At 49.6% G+C, this 19,664-nt stretch overlaps 8 protein-coding genes across 8 annotated transcripts; 4 read left to right on the plus strand and 4 right to left on the minus strand.

The window, feature by feature from the left end:
- The first annotated feature begins 660 nt into the window (after window positions 1-660).
- BKA67DRAFT_372111 (uncharacterized protein) lies at window positions 661-2,776 on the plus strand. The gene is made up of 4 exons (XM_046096492.1): window positions 661-1,104; window positions 1,505-1,588; window positions 1,933-1,976; window positions 2,168-2,776. The coding sequence occupies exons 1-4, from the start codon at window positions 885-887 to the stop codon at window positions 2,630-2,632; spliced, it is 813 nt and encodes a 270-aa protein (XP_045955275.1). The 5' UTR covers window positions 661-884; the 3' UTR covers window positions 2,633-2,776.
- A 143-nt stretch (window positions 2,777-2,919) lies between these two features.
- BKA67DRAFT_522764 (SNF2 family N-terminal domain-containing protein) lies at window positions 2,920-5,513 on the plus strand (the record flags this gene model as incomplete). Its single annotated transcript, XM_046098410.1, has 2 exons — window positions 2,920-3,411; window positions 3,462-5,513. The coding sequence occupies 2 exons, from the start codon at window positions 2,920-2,922 to the stop codon at window positions 5,511-5,513; spliced, it is 2,544 nt and encodes an 847-aa protein (XP_045955276.1).
- A 1,204-nt stretch (window positions 5,514-6,717) lies between these two features.
- Window positions 6,718-7,413, minus strand: BKA67DRAFT_661719 (uncharacterized protein; the record flags this gene model as incomplete). The annotated part of the gene is made up of 1 exon (XM_046107870.1): window positions 6,718-7,413. One exon carries the CDS (start codon window positions 7,411-7,413, stop codon window positions 6,718-6,720), a length of 696 nt encoding a protein of 231 aa, XP_045955277.1.
- Window positions 7,414-8,131: 718 nt separating this feature from the next.
- BKA67DRAFT_538783 (subunit 17 of mediator complex-domain-containing protein) lies at window positions 8,132-10,087 on the minus strand (the record flags this gene model as incomplete). Its single annotated transcript, XM_046100526.1, has 1 exon — window positions 8,132-10,087. One exon carries the CDS (start codon window positions 10,085-10,087, stop codon window positions 8,132-8,134), a length of 1,956 nt encoding a protein of 651 aa, XP_045955278.1.
- Window positions 10,088-11,166: 1,079 nt separating this feature from the next.
- Window positions 11,167-12,204, minus strand: BKA67DRAFT_661721 (Extradiol ring-cleavage dioxygenase, class III enzyme, subunit B; the record flags this gene model as incomplete). The annotated part of the gene is made up of 5 exons (XM_046107871.1): window positions 11,167-11,298; window positions 11,349-11,665; window positions 11,725-11,885; window positions 11,939-12,111; window positions 12,163-12,204. The coding sequence occupies 5 exons, from the start codon at window positions 12,202-12,204 to the stop codon at window positions 11,167-11,169; spliced, it is 825 nt and encodes a 274-aa protein (XP_045955279.1).
- A 638-nt stretch (window positions 12,205-12,842) lies between these two features.
- BKA67DRAFT_522947 (Phospholipase/carboxylesterase/thioesterase) lies at window positions 12,843-13,683 on the plus strand (the record flags this gene model as incomplete). The annotated part of the gene is made up of 3 exons (XM_046098426.1): window positions 12,843-13,040; window positions 13,096-13,131; window positions 13,183-13,683. The coding sequence occupies 3 exons, from the start codon at window positions 12,843-12,845 to the stop codon at window positions 13,681-13,683; spliced, it is 735 nt and encodes a 244-aa protein (XP_045955280.1).
- A 100-nt stretch (window positions 13,684-13,783) lies between these two features.
- On the minus strand, window positions 13,784-16,685 carry BKA67DRAFT_575751 (ankyrin repeat-containing domain protein). The gene has a single exon (XM_046103523.1). The coding sequence runs from the start codon at window positions 16,254-16,256 to the stop codon at window positions 13,872-13,874; it is 2,385 nt and encodes a 794-aa protein (XP_045955281.1). The 5' UTR covers window positions 16,257-16,685; the 3' UTR covers window positions 13,784-13,871.
- A 645-nt stretch (window positions 16,686-17,330) lies between these two features.
- BKA67DRAFT_522187 (WD40-repeat-containing domain protein) lies at window positions 17,331-19,394 on the plus strand (the record flags this gene model as incomplete). Its single annotated transcript, XM_046098350.1, has 3 exons — window positions 17,331-17,451; window positions 17,510-19,090; window positions 19,153-19,394. The coding sequence occupies 3 exons, from the start codon at window positions 17,331-17,333 to the stop codon at window positions 19,392-19,394; spliced, it is 1,944 nt and encodes a 647-aa protein (XP_045955282.1).
- Window positions 19,395-19,664: the final 270 nt, after the last annotated feature.

Below are 19,664 nucleotides of genomic sequence, written 5' to 3' on the forward strand. Positions count from 1 at the left end.
ATCTAATGCTTCTGTCTTCTTCAACTTCAGCGTACCTCCCGCGCTAGTAGAAGCACGTGTACAGCTAGACTAACCTTAGTCTAGTACCAAAGCGGTTTTAATTTTTAATTTTTAGCTTGTTTAGTCACCCGTGAAAAGGAATCCCTAGAAGAACCGCAGAACCCGTAGGTAGCTAGCGGGAAAACAAAGTGCTTGCATCAAAGCCCCATGCGGCAATGGCAATGACGCGCATTGACACGACGTGGTTGCTACAGTTGCCATAATCAGACATTCTCAATGCCTCCTCGTTCAATGTCCAACACCACGAATCAGTTTGTTGGCACGTTGTATATGAGGCGCAAAATCCCTTGATGGCAGCATATGAATGAAATAAAGTCAGACACGCGAAAGCTGGATGGAGTTTACAGCTTTCACTCATGTGGTTCAGTTTGTGCATCAATGCCACTGCCAAAGTTTAATGCTGAGCTGCAATCTACCAGACCATCAGGATTTATTTTTAGGCAGAAAAGTCCTGTGCGTCCCCGCCCTTGTGCCTTTCAGACAATTTGTTCAAATAAGACCGGACGACCAAGCTCAGCCTTACACTTCGGATCGGTAGCAAAACTTTTGTTTCCAAGGTTCTTTGTCTTCGTTGTCAAGCTCGTCAGTTGTCCGTCGCTGTTGAGCGAATCATTCCAGAAATTGCAGGCGGCTTCGAGAACCATGCCAACAGACTCCTGGCTTATATGATTTAAGATATACCCGCCAACTCATAGACGTACCACACCGACCACATCTCAGCTATATACTTCAGAATAACAACAGATATACAAACGGAGATTTACATTGCCGTAGACTAGCTCATTAATTTGTTTGTCAGGTCTGCAGGGAAACTGTTGCCCGACATGGCTTCGCAGCCTGAGGAAGTCTTTGTGCGACCCTCTACCTCGCATGAGGCTGAGATACGTCAGAAATGGGGAGACCTCATGGAAGAATTGCAACTACAAGAAATTTTCCTGGAATCGTTGCTCGATACACCAGAAGACACGCCAGAGCAGAGGGCCGAGTTCTTAACGGCCATTAAATCAATCAAAGGGGAGCTTAAAAAGCTCCACAAACAACGTGGTAAGGCATCGAATTTCGATTCCTCATGGGCCTTCAATCCGATTCTTATTTCAATGGAACATTGTTTATCACACAATTCACTCTCCTCACTACAATCACATCACATTGCTCAATCCTCCCAACACAGGAATCGTTGAACTAGGTTAGAGCCACTTGTGACCACATCCATACATTTCACGTGTTCGAATGTTTATTTACCTTTGAACTCCCATCCTTCAACACATTCATCCCGTTACAGATCCTGAGCGGCAGACGCTTGCGAGTATGGATGACAGCCCAGGTAGCTGCTTTCCCCACCCCAGCAACATCATATCACAGCATCAAACAAACTGCACACTCCATCCATGTTCTCCTGCACTCACCCTATGTCTTCGTACCTCCCTGACTAACTTTTCTTCAGGCTTTGGCCAGTCGTCTTCCTCAAGATCGAACGAGAACAAAAGCAGCAGCAACAACATTAACAACCACAACAGAAGCAGCAGAAGTAAGTAATCCTTGTTTCATAGCTGGAACTTTTGGCTGGCAAAATTTGTACGATCCGTTCTTTCAGACTTGGCCATTTGCAAAGCTCTACGAACCCTCGCTCCTTCACAAAATCTACTGTTTTTCCCTAGCTCCAGTTCTGTCATTTTCTCTTACGCGTCTTGGAAAATGTGCCTACCAGCAAAGCAGATGCGACTGGTGTCGACGTGTTCGACAACAAAGGAACACACATTAGCCTCCGTCTATCACCTTAGGAGAATTACCATCTCAAACATCATCCAGTCTCTCGCACGCTCAACCAATTCATCTATCCGTACAAATTCGCTAATCTCAATTCTACTTCAGACCAGCCCTCATCAGCCATGTCGGGTTTGAAGCGTCCGGGTATTGTGGGTAAGTTCATTTGATCCCAGCACCAAGAGGTGTGTTGATCTTATAATTATTAACGGTGGAATTAGGCGCCTTACAAATGACCCCCACAGCCAGAAATACTATTGGTACGCTATTAATTCCTGAGACCAGCCCAAAAACTTTCTTTCTAAACCTATGACTCATTTTGGTTGAGCTAATTTGTTTTCAGATGAGACTGGCTCGAATACGCTTGCTTCTCGTGTCTACCCTCAGCTTGGTGATCAGTCTAGAGGAGCAACGGACTCCACGAACGGCAATTCTGAAGGCAGAATCAGAGATCGCAAGCGTTCATTCGCTTCGCATCTTGGTGTCAAGGATCTGTCTCTGCCTGACAACAAGTCTAGAAGAACGACCCCGAATCCACATGGAAGCTTTTCAAATACTGCCATCGATGGATTGTCTGGATATAGCGACTCAAGCTCAACTATCGACCTTAGTGGGGATGAGAGTGGTGAGGCAACCTGGAAAATCCAGTACAGAGAAGAGGAGGAGAGGCTGCGCCGTCGTAAGGAGCAAGAAGAAGATGATGCGTACTGGGCTCGACAGCTCCAAACAGTGGAGGACGAGCGTGGTTTCCCTGATCAACAGCCTGCACATCCTGGATTCAGCGCTTTTGATCGCGTTCGGAATCTGACATCTCAAACTTCCCCAGCGAGTGAAGGACAACCCTTTACGGGGTTTTCCAACATTGCAGGTGCCTTCCCAAGCTCTGTTGATACTGGTTCATTTAGTACCGGAATCCCATCCCACATCAAAGCCGTACCTTTGTCCTTCACTGCTGGTACTGGCCTGTCTTTGACTAGTCAGCCACCCGGTTGGATAAGCCCGCCACCTGGCTTTGAAGGTTTGTCCCTCAAAAAGGGTGCTTGGGACACTGAGACGTTCGGGCCCGAACCCACTGCCAAAGAGTTGTTGGAAAATATGGAGCTCTTCGGGTTTGGAAGTGATGCCAACACTACTTCGCCCTCCGCTGTATTTGGCAATGACGCCTCTCGCTCGGGTAACTCGCTCCGTGATATTATCAATCGAACGAGCAAGTACAATTTAGCGACTGGCCGTGATCATCTGGGTAATCCTTTACCGGCTGCTACTACTAATTTCTTACAAGGGTTGGACTCTATGGAGTCGTCTCATGGGGTTGGGTCCACTGCAAAGACAGAACTCAAGAATCTCCTTGCCAATATTCCAGCCACTACTGGCGCAGACAATCAAGCTGGTACACCGGAGGGCTTTTTATATCCTCTCTACCCGCATCAGAAAATTGCTTTGAAGTGGATGCAAACAATGGAGGCCGATGAGAACAAGAAGGGTGGCATTCTCGCGGACGACATGGGCCTTGGCAAAACCATATCGACACTGGCACTGATTCTTACACGCCCAGCACCTCTCCCTCTAGGATGTCGTTATCCAAATGTGAGTGACACCATTCTCCTCGACGACTGAAATATTTCTGACAGTTCCAGCCTACCCTTATTGTCGCGCCGGTCTCGCTCATCAAACAGTGGGAACGTGAGGCAATGACCAAGATCAAAGAGGGGCGCCACTCACTTGCCGTGCTCAATGCTCACGATTCTTCCAACAAGAACATGACTTATACGGACTTCAAGAAGTTTGACATCGTCTTAACTACATATGACAAGCTTAGTCGAGAGGCAAAGGCGTTTGACGAGTACGTCAAGAAGCAGGCAGGCAAGAATGAACCCGTGGACGATGACTTTATCCTGAAGCACTTCTCGTTCATGGGTACAAGGAGCATGTTTCATCGCATTGTCCTTGATGAAGCCCAAGCAATCAAGAGTTCCAAATCGCTGAGATTCAAAGCTGTTCGCAGGCTCCAAGCTACATACCGATGGGTTCTCACCGGCACGCCCATGATGAATAGTGTCGGTGAGCTCGCTTCGCTGATTTCATTCCTACGAATCAAGCCGTACAATGACCTCTCACATTTCGAGCATACATTCGGCATCCTTAATCCTAGGGCATCAGGACGAGGTGGCAGGGGAGATGTCGCCATGAAAAAGATGCAAGCTCTCCTTAAGGCTATCATGCTTCGTCGCACCAAAAAATCAAAGATCGACGGCAAACCAATTATCCAGTTGAAGCCGAAGAAAGAGTTGACCAAGCATGTTGTATTTGGTCAAGATGAAGAGGATTATTACCGCTCTCTGGAAAAAGATGCCCAGGTCAAAATGTCCAAGTTTCTCCGGGAAGGATCGGTCGGAAAGCATTACCAGGTTGCCTTGGTTTTACTTTTGCGTCTGCGTCAAGCCTGCTGCCACCCATTCCTCCACATCACTGATTTGGAGTTCGTTAACAACGACACTCCCATCCAAGACATGCTGGCGTATGCTGGAAATCTCAAAGCTGATGCCGTGCAGCGTATAGTTACTCGCATCACTGACAAGGAGCTGTTCGAGTGCCCAATATGCTATGAACCAACTGAAAACCCGAGCATCCTCCTCTGTGGTCACAATACCTGCACCGATTGTCTGACTCAGCTAAGACAGACTGCCGAGGCTGCGAATATTCAGGCTGGAAACGAAGCTCTCGGTGCCAAGTCAACCTGCCCAGAGTGTCGTGAAGAAATTGACTTCAGTGCTTACGTGACTTGCGACGTTTTCAAGCGAGTGCACATGAAGGAGCAATGGGACACTGAGCAGGCGTCCAACACCAAAGCTGAGGCACTTGTTGATGAAGATGGGACAGAGAGCGGGGTATCAGATGATGAAGAGACATCATCAGATGATGGCGGTGATGTGGACAACCGAGGTAATCTCATTGATTTCATCGTCAACGACGACGACGATGATGATGACTTCTCCATTGTGACGAAAAAGGCGAAGCACAAGAGGTCCAAGGGAGAGAGCAAGAAGAAAGACGAACCAGTCCAGCCTCATGAGCTAGCAAAACTCCGTAAGGTTGCTGGCAGAAATGTAGTGGCCCGCAGACGCTACTTTAACTACCTCGAACGCATTTGGCTAGATTCAGCGAAAATCACCATGTGTACAGAGCTCATTGCAGACATTCAAGCTTCAGGCGAGAAAATACTCATCTTCTCGCAGTGGACTATGCTCCTTGACCTTATTGAGGTCCAAGTCACCAGCAAGTTAAAGATTGGATATCGTCGCTATGATGGCGCCATGAACTCGAAGCAACGTGATTCAGCAGTCACGGATTTCACCAACGATGACGACGTTAAGCTCATGCTTGTCTCTTTGAAAGCCGGCAATGCAGGTCTCAACTTGACAGTGGCATCACATGTCGTTATCATGGACCCTTTCTGGAACCCTTTCATTGAGACTCAAGCAGTCGATCGAGCTCACCGTATCGGTCAGACAAAGGAGGTCAAAGTACACCGAATTCTGATCAAAGACACTGTCGAGGACCGTATCATTGCTCTACAGGAGGAGAAGCGCGAGGTAGTGAATGCTGCTCTAGATGAGAACGCTGCCCGCGAGGTTGGTCGTCTCAGTGTCAATGATCTGGCTTTCCTCTTCGGTATTGGCAACAGATAAGGGATGGTTGTGCTTCACTACCATTTCTCTATACAGAGGAGTGCACTCAACTCTGTTGTTAGCTCATTGGATTCCTTGTGCATATCCTTTCGTAAGGTCGTTAATGGTTGACCATAACTGAGAACGGTTGGGTGATTGAGAGATATTGGCAATGGCCGGAAATATCAGCAAAGAATTTTGGCAAGTATTGAGAATACTCGGCGAATATTCTCGGCGAATGTTGAGATACTGAGCAAAGATTGAGTGTGTTTGGCGATGACTTCAATGGCGATCGATGATGCCTTTTGCACTGCTTTTCACAAATGTGGGTACGATACATCACATTGATTTTCACGACCTGCGAGATCATGGACACAAAGTGTTTTGCATCATGCAAGGAGTAAGCTATTTTGGCTGAAACTTTCGGCATAATTTTTCTTGGAATGAGTTAAGCGTGGCTTGATGGGATGGTTTTGGTGAGATGAGCAGTCAATAGCTCCATGGAACCTCTATATGGCTAAAAAGGAGAAGAAGAAAAAAAAACCAAAAAGAGAGCAATTTGAGTTAGATAGAGATGTAGCATTTAATGCACCTGAATCGACCAATCCTAAGTATTTGATATAACTTGTAACTCATTCCAAGTGGGAGGAGTAGTCTGTCATCAAACATCTATAAGCAGCCTGATCCAGGATCCTGATTGCAACCAGGGCTATACCAGAAGCAGCTCATAGTGCTCGGTATTGACTAATCACCTCAGGGATTTGTCAAATACAAGCGCCATTTTCAACAACAATGGCATAACACATGGAGGTAAACGATTTTTCTTTTTCTTTTTCTTTTCCTTTCTCGAGAAAGCTCTATCTTCACCATCTTAGTAAACTTGAGCTTCTATTAGTAAATCCTCATGCAATCAGAAAACATTATTTTTCCTGCTTGCATATTCAATAAACTGCCCTTTCAGGGGATCTTGTGGTTACTCTTCAGGTAAACATCCACAGAGTGTGGGTGCCTGTGGCACATCCCATGCTCGTAGATTTGTGTTCAACCGAACAGCTTCACTTGCAGTGATGATTCCTCCTCTCCTTGTTCGTTCTCTCTAGCATGTGCAACATGGACAAATTGTCGCAAAGCTCCGACTCGCCCTTGACATAGATTCCCAGCGTGATATACGCCAGCACATGGGCAGTCTGGGTCGGGGTGTAGTTCCAGGCTCAATAGCGCATTTCTATAGCACGCGTTGTGCCCCTCCGTCTTGCCGGATCTCCTGCCCCCTCTGAATCGACTGCGCGGCGACCTGCCTGAGCTCGGCCCACCGTCCTTGAACAACATCAATCACCCAGGCCATGACGGTCGTGTCGTCGTCGAAGAGCTCCTCGCCGGAATCACGGAACAGGTCTTTCGTCTCCTCGCTCAGCCCGAGCACCTCAAAGAGCGCCTCTGCCTCCTCGGAGCGCCCCGGCTCCGCGACGTCTGGTTGCGGGCAGTGGGTGAGCACACCCCAGGCGACCTGGCGGAAATCCCACCGCGCTCGTTGTTGGGACTGGAATTCTGAAAGGAAAATGTAGGACAGGGCGGTCGCCATCTCTCGGGAGAACCCGAGGAACTCGAAGCAGGCGATGGACCCCAGCATCGCGGGGTACTCATGGCCTGATGGCCTGTCGGAGGGTGACCGCGTGTCTATTTGCGTGAGGATGAAAGACTCGCCATGCTGTATTGATGCCAGCTTCCCAGCAGCCTTGAGAAGGTTCTCGTCATCGACGTCGATGAGACGGAGGGCCTGCTCCCGGGGCTTGGAGAGGTCGTGATCGGGCGGCGAGCACGTTGAGTCGAGGTAGTGTCGGAGGCAGGGCGAGGGTTGACGGGTGAGGCTGACTGGTCTAAGCTTTGGTTTACGCTTTGTTTGATGCTTCCTGGTAGCCATGGTGAAGAAAATGATTCCTTGAATTTATCATTACAGCGGTTGATGTGTCCGTGGCGAGGTGATGATGACTTCTGAGTACTTAGTTAATGGATGTTATAGCAACTGCGCAATTAGGATTGCAATTAGGATTGATGATGACCGTGGCTCTTCTGGAGCCGCATGCGATTTAGATGATGAAAACTTATTACTGCCATGTGAAGAAAGTTGCGGGAAGGTGTGACTTACGGAAATAGATTTTGACCTAGAATCGGGCTAGTCTGTTGTGGGTGGGTAGTCTTTGTGAGCAGATATCCTCAAGTCCAGTGTGGAATGCTCTCTCCATGAACTCTCTCGTCTTTGACAATATGTACTAGATTTCGATCATTGCTGCTCTTTTGGTTTTCTCATTGCCGCTTCGGCACTCAGTGGCCTTCCATCTCCAGATGTTTCATGTACAGCCATGAGGCGCGCACCACCTTCTCCAGTAGTTTGGGTATTTACTTCACTGACGTTCGTAAGACACTGTTTTTGTTAACAACTACGAAGAACAAGTGGACAGGAAATCTATCCACATGAGACGATATCTGGATTCCCCTCACCATGGCACCCGCAAGATTTCTAGTGAAAAAAAGAAAAGAAAAAAAAGACCATCCAACTGTTAGATATAGTTGTGCTTTACATAGCTTGTATCAATGATGGTTAGACCTGATCCGGTCTCCAGGCCATCCATTCCTGTCCACTATCGAAAGAACTCCAGCACAACCTCCTCAAGTTTCTCGGGGACTTCTTCTCCCGCCGTCCAAGCCAATTTTCGTACCTTCAAAGACTTGCCCTCGACCCACTGCATATGCAAGGTTAATGCAAGAACAGGTGAGTCTGTGATCTCAATCTTCAAATCTTTACCACCACGAGCCGTAATTAGAGGGCCAGTTGGTGTCTCTGACCAGTTAATGTCGTCCCGGTCGAGTTTGTCTGCAACAAAGTCTGTGGTCCAGTCCGTGACAGCCCTGATCGATGCCTGGCGGATATAGTAGAGGGCCTCGTCGACATTGGGGTAGGAATCTGTCATGAATGGGGGGTACGCGTCTTCTAGAGGGTTGGGAACTTGTTGTGATTGTTCTTGGGCTTGACTTTGTCCCTGGGTTGCCGGGTTGGTATTCAATGGCTCCAAGAGCTTAACCATGAACTGTGTTGTAGCCAACGGCGTGACGAAACTTCTACCACGCAGTGCTATGCGGGCTTGAGGCGTGATTGTGAGCTCGACAGTGAGCTCTAGAAGTTGCGCCATGTTGATCATGAGTGCTTCGGACGGTGACGCACGCCAAATCTGCTGCAGCGCCAGCTGGCTGATCTGTGCAGGTGCCAGCTGTGGAACAGGAGGTATTGTAGATTGAGCGAAGTCTACACTAGGCAAACCCGCGTTCTGAAGAATAGTTTTCAACCCCGTCAGGAAGTACGTCAGCTTGCTGCAAGCGTTGTCAAAGGTGAGACGTGAGATAAGCGGTCGAAGAATGCTCAGTGGCGCGTTGTTGCGGCTAGTGTTTGTCTGTGTTGACTGGGTACGCTTGAAGTAGTTTAGGCGGTGGCTGAACAGTAACAAGAAATGTAGACCAAGAACAATGGTGTTTGCCATCTGGTCGTCATGGCTCTCACCGCCTGCATCAGCCTTGTCCAAATCCTCTACTGTGAGAACAACTTTTGTGTCGGCGTCTACATGGTAGATGATACGGTCATCAATAGGCTGAATATTCAAGGACAGGAGAGTGCGTGCTTCTCTGTTGATCTCAAACCACAGTTCCTGCGACAAGATGGTGTTGCGCGCCTCGAGAACACGGTCCTGGAGGGGAGCATCATCAGGCACTCGGCCTGGCAAATGGGATTTGCCGATTATCAGTCCGTCTCGCTCTACAACAGCACGTACTCTCTTCGACCCTCCATTAGCAAGACCACGCTCGATCCGTACAGTTCCATCGTCGTTTCTACGTAGAGGCGCAATGCTACTGTTTCTGTACTCGGGGGCCGACTCGGCGAACCCATATCGGACGCCCAGACTATGAGGTTCGTAAGGCAGAGATGCGACAGTCCAGCCGTTGTCGCTAACAGCAAGCACATCGGCCCAGTACTTGGTCTCCAAGCTGATCTCTTTCTCGAGCCGTTCAGCAGCTTCAAGGACAGAATCGACCATCTTGTTCGTTCCCATGAGCCTCCACCCCGTCGCAACAGTCAGATCATCTTGGATGCGTGCTGGAGTGAGATTCGACTCGTGAAGCCTTGAAGCTCCCAAGACACCGAAGCCAACGAGGTCGCGCAGTGCAGGCGATAAAGTCATGTTGGCCTGGTTAGGCATCTCCTTGGAGAGCAGAAGTGATATGAAATCTAGGCTTAGCATTGCAGACTGGTGAGCGAATTCGATGTTCCTCAAGAATTCTTCACGCGCCTCGATGATGGTCTTCGGCTTCTCTCCATCTGCAGCGTCGTCGTCGGAATCTGCTTCACCGTCCGGACTGCTATTGCTGCCATCCATGCGACCTTCATCCTTGGCCTGCACTTCTTCGCGCAGCTCTGCTTCAGTCACATTACGAAACCCGCCCCTCTCAGCATTTACGCGTGTTATGAATTCACCAAGGCTCTTAGGTTTCTTGTCGCCCGTTGGCCATGGCCGTAATGAGAAGGGCGACGCGCTGATCGACGCCATTGTGAGATGATGTTGCTTTTTGACGATGCCGCAGTCTTATGGAGATGAAAACAAGGTCAAGCTGGAGTGAAGGGTCTTGAAGAATCGGAACAAGTCTCCGACATAAGAGCTTGCAGGTTTGTGGGTCTCTTGTATTGAAAAGAAGAACAATTCGTGATCACGATGTTGAGGGTCTCGAGTGACTTCCAGACTGATGTGCATTCCAGTCGACCGTGGGATAAGTTGCGATAGGTGGGGTCCACTATCCACTAGACTAGGGGCGCTAAGACCACTGGCCGCGCTAGATGAGGCTTGGGACGCCATTTCTACAGAAAAGAAACAATGCCGAGATTGTGAAATGGGCTGTTCCCGCTCAACTCATTGGCTTCGACAGATTGATGCTGCTGCCGGGCGACAGGGACGAACTAGTCAATGGATACTTGACAAAGTGCCGTTTCAACAATGACTAGAGAACAGACAGAGACATCTTCTGTGTTATGGGATGGGTAAGTGAGCAGAGTTGCATAATTAAACTACTGCTGAAGGATTGATAGCCGGAGCTGGAAAATCAATATTGGTATAAGTCATTACTTTAGAGGGGGTTGCTGTCATGAAACACTCATCCTCCTAGAAGCTACATTATTGACTCTCTTCGCGGGCCAAAACAGAATGGCGGCCTTCAAAGCCCAGTGCTGTCTGTATACTTCAAATACAAAATTCCACAACAGTCTACCGTCAACTTGGACGAGTAGGCAGATTCTCGCGTAATATTAGTCACCTGGAGAGCAGATTGGAGCCTACTAAGTGGCCGGCACAAGAGTTTAGAACCATTATACCTGCTTCTACTGGACCTTACTGGTATGATATGAAATGACACAATAGCCATTTGACTTTAAAAGTTACTGAGTGGAGAGCTAGCAGTATACATAGGACAGAATATGTTATCATGTTTATCTTAGTAGATAATCGATTAATGTGGCTGCGTAGGTTCCTATCGGCATGGCTTGTCTGATCCGAGATTTCAACTGGTCTATCTAGCTGAATGTATCGTTTGACCACATCAAGCACTAAAACCACTGAGCTATATGATGACATTCCTTTCAAGCACTCACGTTCCCGAACCTGTATTGACTCCATCCCATACTAACTTCGTGTAACGTCCATGTTCTCTTGCCTTGATCCTCGCCGGCAGCACCAGCTGCGACATAGACGGGCATCAAGTGGTCCATCCACTGGGAAATGCATTAGTAAGTTCACTGGTAGCGCCTATTTAGGGACTTACTGGATGCGCCTGCTTCGCATCAGGTCGTCGAGTAACTTCCGCCATCCGAGCCTGTCGCTCCGCCGGCGCGGCTTCGGTAGCATCCTTCAATGCCTCGTCAAACGACACCGTGTACGGCAGCGGCCGCGGGTCACCACGAGTCGCAAACATGTCTCTTATGTTATGCACCGACATGCCAGCGCCAATGATCACAATATTGTCGTCTCTCAGTGATGCGACTGCTTGGCCAAGACGATAGTGCATGTCAGGGTCCTCGCTATGATACAAGCTGACCTGCACAAGCGGTACACCTAGGGGGTTCTTCTCCGGGTCGAATGCTGCGTATTGGTAAGGAACAGTGCCCCAATAGCCATGACATCTGGGTCTTAAAACTCACCGACGTTGAACCCAGACCAGACTCCATGGTCAAGGCCTCGCGTCACGCCTTTAGCCTTGATGCCGGCGTCGCCTAGAAGACCGAGGATTCTGTTGGCTAATTCTGGGCTGCCTCTGCTGGGGTATTTGGCCTCATACATGTATGAAGGAAAACCATAGAAGCTGAGAACTTTTATTAGTAGGGGAACTCGCAGCAAAAGAAGAACTAGGCATACTCATATATGAGGTCGGTATGCTCCGCAGTGTTGACCTCAATGGTGTCGCGCGATCCTTCCCAATGACCGGAAAAGACCACAACAGCCGATGGCTTTACCTTCTTAGTGATTTCTTGGCCGATGTTCTGCAGCACCGAGTATGCCGGATGCTTTGTCTCATATTGGACAGTTGGCTACATGAGGTCAGAAGGTGCTCACTACTATTAATGTTACATGCCACTTACGCCGCCGTGGCTGAAGAAGTATACAGGAGCTTTAGCCGGCATTGTATTTGTCGATGTCTGTTTGGTCGAGTATAACGCTGCAAAAAACTTCGATACTGCTGGTTTGAAAGGCCAAGTCGACATCAATTCAGTAGTATTCTGCGTAGACAAGAGAAATGCCAAACCAAGAATGGCGACAGAAGTTATGATTATAGATCTGAAAGACGGAAGGGGTGCCATCAAGTTCTAGGGGTCGCTGTAGTCGGAAAGCTTGGGGAATATGTAGGTGGTGTAATAGCGCTTCGGCTTTTGTAAGTGTACTGCAACCCATCACTAATTCTGGCGTTTTTCAGCGGCTCATGGGTGATTACCAAGGATTTGTAATTGATTTCAATTGGCTCGTGGTACTTGCCCAATAGTCCACTTTCCGCGCTCGGGGCCGAACCGTGGCAGTGACCGCCAGGTGTCAGCGCGCGCGGGAACGCGACTGAGGGGCCATTGCGAAGTCCCGCCGACTGATTATCTTCGTTCTACGGTTAAGTTAGTTACTGTCATCTTGGGCAAGAACCAGCGAATGAATGACGAGGACGCTATTTCCGGCTAACTCTATTCTACCCCTTGCACTCCTATATTGCGTTGTGCTTGCATTATTCCTGTGTCCTCTTACTTTTGTTCAAGCGCTCAAGTCAGACCCGCCCACCATGAGCGGCGCTCTTCAACGTCTGGCGCCTCTGCTGTTCCCACCTGCTGGTCGGCATACAGCTACTGTGATCTTCGTTCACGGTCTTGGCGACACTGGCCACGGATGGGCAGATGCAGTTCAGAATTGGAGACGGAGATCAAAGCTCAATGAAGTCAAGTTCATCTTGCCTCATGCTCCTAGAATTCCTATTACTTGCGTAAGTAGACACTTGCTGATCCTCGTCGGTGCCGACAAGACTAACAGCATTCAAGAATATGGGCATGGAAATGCCAGGTTGGTATGACATTGTAAGCAGCTATTTTCCTGCCAAGGGCGCACATGACTGACTAAATCATCAGGTCGCGCTGTCAGGTTCTCCCGACGATCTTCGTCGTCAACAAGACGAGGCGGGCATGCTCATCAGCCGTGCCTATCTCAGTGGCTTGATCCAGGCCGAGATCGACAACGGGGTCCCATCGGAGAGAATTGTGCTCGGTGGCTTCTCGCAAGGTGGCGCGATGTCTCTATTCACGGGTCTCACCACAAAGTTCAAGCTTGCTGGCATTGTTGGCATGTCCTCCTACCTGCCACTGGACACCAAGCTTCCAGAGTTCTTGAACGAAGCCAACTTCAACCAGAAGACGCCCATCCTTATGTGCCATGGCAATATGGATCAGGTTGTTCCATATGTGGTTGGTAAGGGCAGCTATGACCTTCTCAAGAAGACAGGCTTCGACGTCACATGGAAGGAGTACGATGGTATGGGCCACAGTGCCTGCTTGGAAGAGATAAACGAGGTAGAGTCATTCTTGGTGCGTCAACTACCGCTTCAAGGCGAGGAGAAGAAGTCTGAGCTGTAAGGTCATAGAGAGCTCGTTTCTAGAGGAAAGGATGTTCACATTCAGACATGGATATCTACTACGCTGTAACATTCGGTAAAGAAATACTGGTATCATAGGAAAAATCACCTTTCCGGCACCCACTTCATAGTGCACATCCTGTACTCTGTAATGTTTACACTGAGTTCTACTCGAGTGACTCTGAGAACCTAGGACGCAGGTAACTCGGCCAATACAGGTTTCCTTGAGATTGAATGCCGCCGGGTATCCAGCTCATGCACCAACAGCGACGAACTTGCAAGCTCGAACCGGCTCTTCACGTCACCCAGCTCACACGTGGGCTTGAGCTTGTTATCGGCCTCGACTCGAGGTTTGGAGGCCAGGCGGCCATCTATCTCTGGCACTGCCTTTGAGTAGCCATGCACTTCCGCTACCCTTGAAACCGAGCCCTGCTGCCATCGCTCGAGGACTGCCTTGGTCCCGGGATAATCAGCGAGCGTCGTGTTACCAACCCTCCTCTGATAGCCTAGCTCCTGTGTTTCTTGGAATGGGGTGGTGCCTTTCTTGTCTTTGATATTGATATTTGCCCCCCTCTGACACAAAACTTCGGCTACATCGGCACGGCCCCATAAAACAGCCAGGTGAAGTGTTGTCTGCCCGATCGCATTTTGCAAGTCCACCCGACCTCCTACATCAAGCAGAACTTTGATGAGAGCGGCAGAATGCGGGTAGCCGCCCTTCTCCAAAGCCAAGTGTGCTGTCATAATGCCCAGTGCGTTTGCGGCTGGCGCAGGCTTTGCGTTCAGCGAGAATAGGAAAGATACCATATCCACATCGCACTTTTTGATATACTTATAGAGTAAGGTTTCTTGGGCGGAGTCGCGCATATCGATGTTGGCACCCGCTTGCACGAGTAGCGCCAGTATTTCCCGCGATTTCAAAGAGGCAAGAGCAAGAGTATCGAAACTCTCTCCTGGGTTACCACCTCTTTGCAGAACGGCTTCGACCACTTCGATATTTCCGGACCCGACAGCGGCATAGAGCACTGTCTCCTGTGGCGTGCTGCTATGTGTATATACGTGAGCTCCAAAACTAAGCAAGGCCTGCACTGCTTCTAGGTTGCCTCTCTTCGCTGCATAAAAGAGAGCTGTCTTGACATGTGTTTTTGGTGAGTCGAGATCCGACCGTCCATTGGCAAGGGCGAGAATGCGTAGACAGCCGGCACACCCAAAATCAGCGGCGTAGTGCATCGCTGTTGCGCCGTACTTGTCTGGGTGATTTGCGCTTGCTCCCAGTGAAACCAGAATCTGAACGATACTACAAAGACCCAAAGAGGCTGCGAGAAGTAGTGCTGTAGTGCGGTCTCGCTTCTCCACAACAAGATTGTCTGTCCAGCGGTGTTCCATAGTTCTGCGGACTTTCTCGACTTCCCTATTCACGATTGCGTCCCATAACTTCCTCTCTGTGACTTTGAATTGGGACTGCAACTTTTCCGGGGAAAGGTCGTCGGAATGTTCTCTTGTGAATCGATTGCGATAGATTTGCTTTGTTCCTTTCTTTTTAGATGGTACTGTCGTAGGTTCCCAGATTGGCGAGATTCCACGGGCATAATCCGAGACCCTTTTCTTGAATTCTGCAGGATAGGCTTCGTCACCCTGTACCTTGACGCCTTGCGTCGCTGCTGCTTCTATAGGCGCTTTTTGCAACATGGCCACGGATTTGATTTTCCTGGCAGATGGTATGTTGATGCTACTTTTATTCTTGAGAGCATCGAGCCAGTAGTTGTTCCTTCGGCCCGCTCCCACGGTCAACTGGCTCATAGATGCTGGGAGCATTACTGAGTGTGATAGCGCGGTGTAATTCGCCGCTTGGGAATCTGACGACTCTGTTTGATCGGTTGCTGAGCTGTAAGCCACGGATGGGGTGCTTTGTGAGGAGCGGCTAGTTGGAGTGGCTGGACCGTCATTCTCAACAACACTGTTCATAGGACTGATCGGCCTATCGACGCTGACCATGGGATTTGATGGTCGAGCCGTGTCGATCGTGGGTGACGCATATGTTGGTGGGGCCATATACATTGCCGCATCGTCCCATGCAGCAATCAGACAAGCCTTGTCTTCCATATTTGTGATCTCGATAAGCCTCTGAGCCTCGGACTCTGGCCTTGTAACCTTGAGATAGACCTCTAAACCACCCAGTTGCCTGTCTAATCTTGCCCCACTTTCTCCAATGTCCTCGTTTGTCCATATGTGCTGAAATGAAGTCCAGTTTGGAAATGGACTTGATCTCGCCTCCTCCAAAGCTGCAACGTGATCCTGCACATCCCGGACCAGAAAAGCGATGGCATTGAAGTGTAGATCAAGAGCCTCGATGTCGTTGGCGTGCTGAAATGCCGGCTCATCACGATCCAACCATGGCAGCAACCGATCTAAAGTCTGTTTGCTTGTTGCAATCTGCCGTTGGAGTTCTCGAAGTTCTGCGGGCATGTCGCGATAAACCCTTAACAACTGGTTCAGCTTGACGGCCGATGATCCGGTTGCGCCGACGAGCTCAGCGCAAGTGGCTGCAAGGTCTAGCGGTGTGGTCGTGTCCATTTTCTGCTATCGCTCAACTCGGGTTCATCTGTGCTGTGACACAAGTGACAAAGGCAATCAATTGCCAATGATGGCGACAAGAGTCTTCCATATTTAAGGTGGGAATGCCTCCTAAACAGGAGACTCAACCTAAAACTTATTTACGACGTGTAATCCATGGCTCAGACTAGGGATCGACGCCGGCGGCTTGAAACCCAACATATCATAGGGCGCGTCAGCCTCAAAATTGCGAAGGATTTAACTGTGCCGCACAAGCGCAAAGAGCTAAGCCTGGGGTCGAGCATGCCATATGGGTCCAGTCCGAGCAGGCAACAGAACTGGTCTGTTTCTGGGATATGATTTACCTAAACGGAGCCAAATGTCTTTGAGGATTGCAAATTGTTAACTTATGTAGTTTAGTTTATTGCCAGCCAGCCATTTTTCACCTTGATCATATACGAGAATACAATGCTATCATGATCTATCAAACTGGGGCAGGTCCTGGATAAGCCCTTGCAGACCAAAGATTGCCCCTGGTTGGATGGACTGAATCAGGAACCAACAACACAAAGTTGGCTGACTTTGTCATGTCTCCGACTTGACAATAGTTCTTGATACCCACTCATGTCATATACAAACCGAGCCTTCTGTGACAATGCCAACTATAAACCTTAGCACAATGCAGCGGATACTGTTATCCGTGATCTACCTACTGTGTAACACCGGGGTCCATGGCTTAAGTCCGCATAACGCCGCCTCACAGCTGGGACGATAAAGCTATTGTCCACCCCGCCAAACGCATAAGGGATCATTGGATCCGATGGTGTCGTCATGAAACAAACCAACGTTAAATATCACTGCTTTGTTCGCTTACATCAAATGCCTAAATGCTCGGGTAGAACCTAGTTACTTCCCTGCGCCGGTTGTATTTGATGCCTTTGTAGGATACAGTCAATGACCTCGACGTCATTGCCATCGTAGCTTATCGGCATAGCTTCCGGCTTACAAAGATAACGAACCCCGTACTTACCGACCGCGATGAGTGCCTCACGATCCGGCTCAGAAGACAATGAGCAGGTGTACCAAGATCTGTTCATGGACGCTGAGACTGGCTTGGACGAAGATGATGCCGACTTTGAGCCCGATGACGACGACGAAGATGCAGAAGACGATGGGTTGATGGCCGACATATTCGAGGACGGCGACGAGTTTCATGGTACATAGGGAACCCCCCATATGTCACAACCTCGAACAGACCACCTGACCTGTGATAGATACGGAAGAAGGCAACGTCGAATTCGTAGTCGAAGTGGAAGATGCTGCTGCTGATGCCGATGCAGCTGGAGGCGACAACGCCGAAGATGATGACGCCCCACAGCGGACGATTCGGCTGATAGGCAACCCGCGAATTGCACTTACTCAAAGACAACTCCTGGCGTTTCTACGAGGCACACATATGGGACACCTGCTGTTCGACAACGATGACGAAGAAGAAGGTATCTGGGGCCAAAGGCGACAGCGGCGCCGGTCACGCGATCCCAACCGATTTCCAAAGGTGCCCAGCGACAAAGGTATGGAACTTATGAACTCCGGAACATTCGGGGCGACTGGTTACGGCGGTTCTCTAAAGGCCAAGAAGCGCATTGCCAGGAGGATACTAGACCGGGAGATGGGACTCGGAAACTCAACAGCCAGGAAGATCAATCAGGGGCTAGTGGCGCAGTCCTTGTTACCGACCACGGACGCAGAGATGCAGATCAACTACGACGAACCTGTCTACTCAGGGCAGTTCTCGGATGACGGAAACTTCTTCTACTCTTGTGTCAAAGACTTCAAGGTACGGATGTACGACACATCAAATCCCTACAATTGGAGGCATTACAAGACTGTGGCGTTTCCCGGCGGCTCCTGGACTCTGACGGATGCTTCGTTAAGTCCTGACAACAAGTGGTTGGCATATACGTCTATCGAGAGCAGGGTATGTCTAGCACCGACAGACCCGAATGACACGGGTGACCCTTACATGCTTAATCTCGCTGGGGATGGGAGAACTCGTTCCACATATGGCTGGCGGGGTGGCGGTTTTGGTATCTGGTCAATCCGATTCTCAGGGGACGGGAAGGAGCTTGTCGCCGGTACCAATGCAAACTCGATAGTCGTATACGACATCGAGACGCGGCAGGTGCTGCATTCGATCGAAGGACATGGCGATCATGTCAACGCAGTCTGCTTTGCCGACAAGTTGTCCCCGCACATCTTGTACTCCGGTTCCGACGATGCGACCATCAAGGTCTGGGACAGACGGTCAATGGGCGACGGCCGCGAAGCAGGCGCATTTGTGGGCCACGTCGAGGGCCTCACGTACATTGACAGCAAAGGCGACGGGCGATACATTCTGAGTAACGGAAAGGATCAGAGTATGAAGCTCTGGGATCTGAAGATGATGTACACCACAGCGGAGTTCCGCGAGAAGAACCCGACCCAGCACACGGGTTACTCGAACTTCGACTATCGCTGGGGGCCGTACGACGACAACGACTGGTTCCCACATCCGGACGATAACTCCGTGGTGACGTTCCGTGGACACAAAGTGCTGAGAACGCTCATCCGCTGCCATTTCTCGCCGCCTGGCAGCACGGATAGCAGATACGTCTATTCTGGCAGCCATGACGGGAAAGTATGGGTCTACAACATGGACGCGACTGTGGCGGCCAAGATTGATGTGCGCAAAGCAAGCATGAATGCCCACGCTTTACCTCCCAGATGGAGGGCACATCACCAGAGTAGGGGCTTCCGCGGCTGGTCAACTGTCGTTCGAGACGCCAGTTGGCATCCTAATGCGCCGTTCATTGCTGGTAAGTGTGCTCGCTTCCCTACCTGCCTTCAAGCATCTTGATAGCTAACCCAACCACTTCAGCATCCTCTTTAAACGGCTGGGACCATCACGTGGGCACTGTCACTGTACACTCATTCAACGAGAACAATAATGATGAAGGGGAACCGCGAATGGGATCAGGATATACCGACAAGCTCAAGCCGGTCAATGCAGATCACGGCTCTGAATCTTCGGGGCAATGGGAAGACGAGGATGAGGAGGAAGAAGAAGAGGAGGAGGAGGATGAAGATGATGATGATGAGGATGGCGGGCTCGGTATTTGAGAAATGACGACTTATTCTCTAACAATCCAACACCGATACTGCATGGCCCTGTGAGCAATCTTGAGATAGAGAAGATTGCAATAAACAAACGAGAAGCGGGCTGGTTCAAATGTCTCATACTGCGGTTGCACTGTATCGACGCTGAACTCTTATCATTGGGTTTGAGGCTGCTGGAAGCCCAACTCCCACCATAGTGAATATACAACTTTCGGATAAACATAGGCGCTTGATAGGGCCGGTAGATTCATTTGCTGTCCAGCATACCGGAAC

Source organism: Truncatella angustata, assembly GCF_020726525.1.
Source record: "Truncatella angustata strain MPI-SDFR-AT-0073 chromosome Unknown BKA67scaffold_7, whole genome shotgun sequence".
In the NCBI taxonomy this organism is placed as follows: Eukaryota; Fungi; Ascomycota; class Sordariomycetes; order Amphisphaeriales; family Sporocadaceae; genus Truncatella; species Truncatella angustata.

Coding starts and splice junctions, on each gene's coding strand:
- BKA67DRAFT_372111 (XM_046096492.1), top strand. CDS start 885: ATGGCTTCGCAGCCTGAGGAAGTCTTTGTGCGACCCTCTACCTCGCAT. Junction 1,589..1,932: donor CCACAACAGAAGCAGCAGAA/GTAAGTAATCCT, acceptor ATTCTACTTCAG/ACCAGCCCTCATCAGCCATG. Junction 1,977..2,167: donor GTTTGAAGCGTCCGGGTATT/GTGGGTAAGTTC, acceptor ATTTGTTTTCAG/ATGAGACTGGCTCGAATACG.
- BKA67DRAFT_575751 (XM_046103523.1), bottom strand. CDS start 16,256: ATGGACACGACCACACCGCTAGACCTTGCAGCCACTTGCGCTGAGCTC.